The sequence below is a fragment of the Pipra filicauda genome, unplaced genomic scaffold (assembly GCF_003945595.2).
Source record: "Pipra filicauda isolate LSUMZ 115617 unplaced genomic scaffold, ASM394559v2 scaffold3_size10097308_pilon, whole genome shotgun sequence".
In the NCBI taxonomy this organism is placed as follows: domain Eukaryota; kingdom Metazoa; phylum Chordata; class Aves; order Passeriformes; family Pipridae; genus Pipra; species Pipra filicauda.
Window position 1 is genome coordinate 4,769,931 of NW_024104532.1, and position 7,433 is coordinate 4,777,363.

The 7,433-nt window shown below is 41.1% G+C and overlaps 1 protein-coding gene across 1 annotated transcript; it reads right to left on the minus strand.

Annotated features, from left to right (window-relative positions):
* Positions 1-3,993: 3,993 nt before the first annotated feature.
* LOC113986710 (serine peptidase inhibitor Kazal type 9) lies at positions 3,994-7,433 on the minus strand. Its single transcript, XM_027718659.2, has 3 exons — positions 7,376-7,433; positions 5,271-5,290; positions 3,994-4,125 (listed from the first exon to the last, which is right to left on the minus strand). The coding sequence occupies exons 1-3, from the start codon at positions 7,428-7,430 to the stop codon at positions 3,994-3,996; spliced, it is 207 nt and encodes a 68-aa protein (XP_027574460.1). The 5' UTR covers positions 7,431-7,433.

The window sequence follows — 7,433 nt, forward strand, 5'->3', positions numbered from 1 at the left end:
CCCTTTCCGCCTCCGCCTCGCCCCGCTCCCACCGCCCCTTCCGGGGGCCGCGACACCCGCCCCGCCGCCATCTTGAGCGCGGCAGTGCCGGCCGTGCCCCCGCCGCCATCTTGGGGGTGGCGCCGCCTCGGCGCGTCCCGCTCGGCGCCGCCATGTCGGTGGTGGCTGAGCTCTGAGGGCGGTGAACGCCCGCTGGGGCTCCGGGACGCGGGCTGGGCGCCCTGAGAGGAACTAATGAAACCCACTAAAGAGCTTGGTGGGGAGCTGTGGCACGGCAGCAGGAGCGCCAGAGCGTGGCGGCGTGCTCTTGGCGTGCTGTGGGTTAAAGCAGTTTGTAGGCTGAGGTCGCTCAGCACACACAGAGAAAGGAATGTAATTTATAAAAATAATATTCCAAATCACTGCTGTAGAATCATAGTATGTCCTGAGTTTGGAGGGACCCACAAGAATCACAGGTGATCGAGCTCTGAGCAACCTGGTCTAGTGGGAGGTGTCCCTTCCTATGCCAAGGGTGGAATGGCATGGGCTTTAATGTCCGTTCCAACCAAAACCGTTCTGGAATTCTGTGATCATCCAAGTCCAACTCCTGGTCCTGCAGAGGACACCCCAACAATTCCACCATGTCCCTGAGAGCCTTGTCCAAACACTCCTTGAGCTCTGTCAGCCTTGGGCTGTGCCCACTGCCCTGGGGAGCCTGTTCAGTGCCCAACCACCCTCTGGGGAAAGAACCTTTTCCTAATATCCAACCTAACCCTTCCCTGACACAGCTCCAGCTGTTCCCTGGGGTCCTGTCACTGGTCACACAGAGCAGAGATCGGAGCTGCCCCTTGTGAGGAAGCTGCAGAGCCCAATGAGGTCTGACCTCAGTGTCCTCCCAGAACGAGCCAAGTGCCCTCAGCTGCTTCTTGAGGGCCCCTCCAGACCCTTCACCATCCTCCTGTCTCTCCTTTGGACACTCTCTAATAACTTTATAAGTGATACATTACCTGAAGAGGCTTTAACCTGCCCCAAGAGCTCTGAGAGTTGCCTTTGCCACGGTGTATTGAGCATTATATGGGTCTATTATTTAGGCCATTTATCTTCTGCTAAATAGAAGAGGAAATTTTGCTACTTTCATGATTTTTTGCAAGGAAATTCATAATATTTGAAACTGAAGAAAGAGGAAAACAGTGGCCAAAAATCAATTTGTTAAATTTGTTCAGGTATGAGTCCAAAAGACCAAAAGTCATTAGGTGCATTAGCACAAGTAAGGAAGGTGTCATGATTTAACCCCAGCCAAATTTATTATAGCACTGGCATTTTTATTTTTTTTCAGGAACTCAACTATCTGATTTTCAGGCCTGTGTTTCATTCCTTGTCTTAGAAAGGAAAACAAAAAAAATTTAAAACCTTACTATGAAAACTCTGTCCTCCACATATAAATGCATCAGGTATATACATCACATATACAGATATATCAATGATATTAGTACCTTTTTGATGCAGAGTTTTGAAAACTCTAATCCTCCATGAGTGCAAAATCTTTTCTATTTTCCATTCAACACCAATATCTGGCTCCCTCTATTTTATTTTCTAGCAAGCAGGACCCGAGCTTGTTTTACCAGCTCACTCAAGCTACGTACATTTTTCCTTCCCCTTATTTCCATGTCATTGCTCCATCACACAAACTCGACTGTCCAGATTGTCCAGCCACTTCAGCATTTACTTCAGCTGTCATTTGCAGCAATTTGCAAATGGTGTTCTTTGTGCTGGTATGCGGCAGAGGCTGCTTTTCATTATCTGCAGCTATGGGCCAGCAGGAGCTCATAAAAAGCACTCAGTGTAGAAAAGTCTTGATCTCCAGCTGCCCTTGTCTCAGATAAATCACGTCAGAAATTATCAAAAACAAATTAGAGTCCCAGAAGTGTGGTTTAGACCTCTGACTTACAGCTTCTTGAATCATTCTCGAGGATGTGCACAGGAAATTTTGCATCTTAGGTTTGGCCCAGAAGCGCAATCAGTTAAATATCTCAACATACTAAAGCAGAGGGTGTGAATATCCACTTAGGCTCTAACTAGCCGAGCTAGAGGGCAGAAAGTATTCACAAATTGTCTGCTGGATTTTCTGACATCGTGAGGAAAGCCCAGAGTTTACCTTTGTTTTCTCAATCTGATCTTTCTTTTCTTATTTTTATCTTTTTTTCAGTCAAGATGACCTGTTGTGAGAACCTCTTTAGGTAGACTGTCCAGAGCCACAAGCCTCTGAGCTATGAGAAACTTTTACAATATTACCTTTCTCATTGCATTCCTGCTGCCTAATTGCTGGGACCTGGTTTCCATATAAACAGAATTCATGATAGGGATGGCTTTATTCTGTGTTCAGCAGTTCCCAAATTTTCCTCCTGTGTAAGCCCAGTGAAGTCAGTCATTCATCAGTTTTAATTCTGGGAAAATGGATTCCCATGACCAACTATGCAAATGTAAAAGACACAAACTGGCTTAATAATGAAGAAAAAAAGGATGTAAGGCAGAACAGAAATTTCTTTAGGTCTAAAAGCCACCAACTTATCAGAAGTGAAAGGAGTCATTAATGATCACATTTAAATGACAGGATTTAACAGAGATACTGCTCTGAAGTTTATACAATCTTACAGTGTACCAGATTTGATTCATTTAAAGGAAAAAAAGAGGCAGATTGAAGGGTAAATTTCAGTAACATGAGGCCATCTAGTGGAATACAACTTTTGTCTTGCAGACTTGATTTTTTTACCTCTGGACTTAGTCCCTGCTCCACAATAGTTTTCTATAACTTGGGAAATACTTGTTACTAAAGGATGCAATAAACTTATTCTCTAGGAAGTTCACCATGGACAAAAGCAAAAGAGTTACTGTTTATTTTAATAAACATGCTAAACAACATAAATGAATCAGAATTGCACAAAGGTAAAGGAAAAATAAGCATTTAAAATTTAGCTACAAAACTGGAAGAGTCAAAGCACTACCTAAGAAAGCTGAAACCTTTGGAAAAAGGTATCTGCTAAAATTTCTGGATAAATGGAAGAAAACACTTTATCAACAAGGGGAAGAGAGGCCATGCCTGCACTGACTTGTGTCCACTCAGATTGGGTGGCATCGTCAGAAGATTTGAACTTTAACTTTGTAGACCAATGTATAATGAAGGGCTCATGTAAAATCAACTTTCCTGCTACAGGAAGAGGAATGCTCCTGAGAATCCCAAGGAAGTGCTTTTCAGGGAGGACAGAAGTGTCAATCCCAGCACTTTGGAGTGGAGCAAAGCAGCAAATGAGAGAACACAGGTGAAAAACAGACTTTATGCTTTGTTTGCTACCATCAGCACAGACAGGATGAATGAAATCCAATTAAGAGACTGTGGTAGGGCAGTGTGAAGCTGTTCTCAGCACTCCTCTGTCATGCAGAGCTCCTTCAGCAGACCCCTACTTGCTTCACGCGTAAGGCACCTCTACTTCTCCTGTAAAGGAAGGGAAGAACATCAGCATTGCAAATGGAAAGCTCAACATCATGCACTGAAACCTCTCCAAAGCCCTTTGCTAACAACTTGCTAACAGAGAAGACACCAGAAACATTTGTAGCAGATGTGAGGGCATTGATCTGTAAACAACCTTCCTTTGAAAATTGTATATTTTATCCATAAATAGCAAGGTATTTCCAGTACCACTTTTGAATTATATGACTCAAGCTAGGTCCAGGTACCATGTTCAGCCTGTGTTGCTCGTTGGACTCTTCTCCTTACTGTCCAACTTCTACAGTTTCTGCTACAATAGGAATTTGCTCACACAGATATCAAAGTCGTTTGTTTAGACCAGTTGGACCTTATAGGCAGGAGAGGCAATTAATCTGCAAAGATTAAGCAAAGGAACAGAGAAGTAGCGACCCTGAAAAAAAAATGATAGCACTTAGGTGGAATGGAAATCCCAGATAATTCAGCTAACCTCAGATTTTGGCTAATTCAGGAGTAATTAGGTAGAGTTGTACTTACAGGACTGCTTTGCAGAAAGAACATTTGTTGTTATATGTTTTTCCATCAGAGCCGCAGAAGGGTTGATAGAGCCTTTCGCAGTAAATGGGTTTTCCTCTCTCTAACCTCCTGTATTCACTGCAGTCCACCTGCAAATAGAGTGTCATTTTTCTTTGAATCCATCTTTCTCACATTTTCCGTTCACCTACAGAAATAATGAATATATGACATTTTTGGATGTGCTTGTCAGCTGCTCTAGAGCAGCACAGTCAATGAGGCTTCACCATTTGTATTAGCTGAGCCTAAGCCTCAAAATAGAAGTGTTCCTTATCACAGAGATGTGTATGATGATGCCTGTGACACACACTGAGCACCTTTAAGGACTGTGCTCTCCATCTGAATAGCATTACAGTCACTGGAAAAAATATAGTTACAGAAAAGTTGAGTATTAGTACTTTTTTCTAGCTGATTGCAATGGTCAGTAAATTCAGGTGAGATTACTTCTTGAGGATTTCTTTATTGCACAATATCAGCTCTTGATGCTTTTTACACTGGGGGAAAGTTCTGCCCAGGTGAAATTAAAGTCCTGTTTAAGTATCAGCATGAAAAGGAATTGTTGGAGGCCTCATCTGATAGCGGGACTGTATTCATTACAGACTCAGACATGAGAATGGGACTACAAATGTCCAGTTGTTTCTTGAACACCTCCTGGGATGGTGACTCCACCACCTCCCAGGGCACCCCTTTCCAATGTTTGACATCCCTTTCCATGAAGAAAATCCTCCTGAGTTGTGCTAATATGGACCCAGCTCTGTGTGGGGGTGATTTTTCATTCCCCACTATTCATCACTGGGCTCTGAAAGGTCTTGTCCCTGCTCATCTGAGTAAGGATTTTTTTTTCTTGGTGTCTCATTTCGTTCAGAGGTTGACCCCAGGATGACTCCAGCATAACCAGAGAGAAATTAAAACCTCCAAGTGCCAGACTTAGGACCTGAAAGTCATTAAGAAAGACTTACAGTGTCATAATCAGATAAATATTTTTAAAAATCCAGATTTCTCTGACTTAAAATTTGTCCTTGCCCAGTTTCTTGCCCAGAATACATAACAGGTAAAAGCATCTGGAAGTTGTCAGGGCAACTGTATGAAAACCACATATCTCAGAGTTGGGGATTTCTCACTGAAATCTCAATACATGGCTAGCAATTAATTAAAGTTTAACGTGTTTGTTTTTTTTCCTGACCTCATGTTATTACAAACTATATAGTTTTATCCAGAAATAAAGAAAATTACTCACTTCGTTCTCTTTGTCAGCATCTGCAATAAAACAGAATCACAAAGGATAAAATAAAAACCACAGTTAATGAACACTCAGTTTCAAATCAGGATGATTTCATTAGTCTCAGCCCTTCCAGCAACACCAAGTCTTTTAACTCCTTGAAATAAATACTGACAGAGCTTTTCAGTGTTTAATAAGACACAGGTGTCAGAACCTATTAAACAAGTGGACATTATTCTAGTATTTACCTCAGAAACCTCTGTCAGCTGCTAGGACAACCTCTGTTGTAGAAGCAACTGGAGCTATTGTTCCCCCTTTCACCGCAAAAAGATTGAAGCCCCAGAAGTCAATATTATATTCCATGGCCAGTCTGTTCAGGATCAACTGGTTGTTGAGCATGACTGGGTTTTAATTCCTAAGTTTGTAAAAAAAGTTGCATGTGGTTGTAAGAAAATCACATGTTCCTTTTATGCTTTGATTTTCTGTCAATAATGAGGATAAAACTTCATCAAACTAAAATATTAAATATATATAATAATGATAATCCAATTTGGATCATAATACCACTTTAAAAAGTGACTTCCTTTGCTGGTCAATACAGATTCTAAACTGATTGGCTCCTATTTTGTACACACATGGCATCTGATAGAATGGAACCCTGTTCCGAGGTGGGGCTTCAAGGAGCTGCTTCAAACAATGCTAATTACACCTCCCACAAAGTAATCAAGTGCCATTGGCATGTCTCCATTATGGTGACACATTTGTTACTTTCTTTAGGAATGTGTTTGTTCTCCTGTCCTGTAATCATCATCCTTGGGGATTCCAAGGGGTAAAAGTTATCAGGCAGAGACTTCTGTGCAGAAGGAGCAGGAGGAAAATTTGTTATGGCAATATAGCTCTAGTACTTTGGGCTAAATGTGGCTTTTTCTGATCTTTAAAGCCATTAAAGTTTCCACTGGAAGTTTCTTTCATGGAGCTGTTTACATCGTCTCATCAAATAAAGTTGTTCAACACAAAGAAAACTATCATAAATAGTGCTCCATGTCAAATTTCAATCTGTGTCACCAGAGGTTTGACAGTTTTCATTATTCTGGAATTGGATTAGATTTAATCCACTTCCCCCAAAACATTAGGATGTTATTTTTTCTCCAGTAACCTTCTAATAGCCACTCTGCATATGGGAGTGAATGCAAAAAGATGTAGCTCAAAAAGTACTAATTCATAAAGTTTTAACGGAGACAAGGTAAACTAAGAAGTTTAAGGAAAAGATTTCCTGGAATTCTTATGGAAGTAATATTTATTTATTATTCTGCAGTAAATGAAACACTGAAAGAATAGTTTCTGTCGAATCATGCAATTTCATTGAAATTGTTGTTCATAAGCATTTTGAATTTGAGACAATTTTCAAAGCAAACCTTTCAGACCTATTCAAAATAGAAAAATATTAATTTGTTTCATAATTTGGGGTTTAATATTTTCATTATTTTGCTTCTTTAATGTTCTTAATGCTTTTGAACTTCCATACCCCAGCAGAAATGTGGACTCTCAGTTATCTTAAATGTACTAACTTATAAGTATATATTTTACTGCAAGTTTTTAGTAAAAATAAAAATACCAAGTAAAGGCTGAAGAAATTCCTCCCAGCTCCCTGTTTTATCACAGAGCAATCTGCCCCTCAAAGCTCTCTGCAGCCTGGCAAACTAACAGTATAAAGAGGTGGTTTACACCTGTATTATGTGTCCAGTGCATAATCAACTGTCCCCTGCATGGTCAGTTTGGCAGGAGAAGAACCTCATCAGCTCCAAGCTCTCTTCTCAGATAAAATTTAGAAATAAGTAGGTAAAACCAGCTGTAGTTCTGAGGCTTTGCAGTTCTTTTTAGTCACAGTGCAGAATGCAGCTCTGATTCACACCACCCCCAAGGAATAGGTTTCATCCACTCAAGTGGGCAACTGTACAGCTGGCACAATAGTGTTTGATAAATAGAGCACAAGCCTAAAATTTCACTTTCTGTCTCCCGCCCAGCTCCAGGAACCATTGCTTGCTGTCCCAATACATTGAGAAACTTGCAGTCTTTAGACATAAGGACTATAATATATCAGGAAATACAGGAGGGTTACTCACTTGCCAAGCAAAGAACTGCCAGAGCGAGGAGCACAAAGACTCCTGTTGTCTTCATGGC

Bases quoted from the DNA above. Each gene is read 5' to 3' on its own strand.
- LOC113986710 (XM_027718659.2), bottom strand. From the start codon at position 7,430: ATGAAGACAACAGGAGTCTTTGTGCTCCTCGCTCTGGCAGTTCTTTGC. The intron at 5,291-7,375 runs GTGAGTAACCCT...GTTTTATTGCAG, and splicing joins GGCAGTTCTTTGCTTGGCAA to ATGCTGACAAAGAGAACGAA. The intron at 4,126-5,270 runs GTGAGTAATTTT...CTCTATTTGCAG, and splicing joins ATGCTGACAAAGAGAACGAA to GTGGACTGCAGTGAATACAG.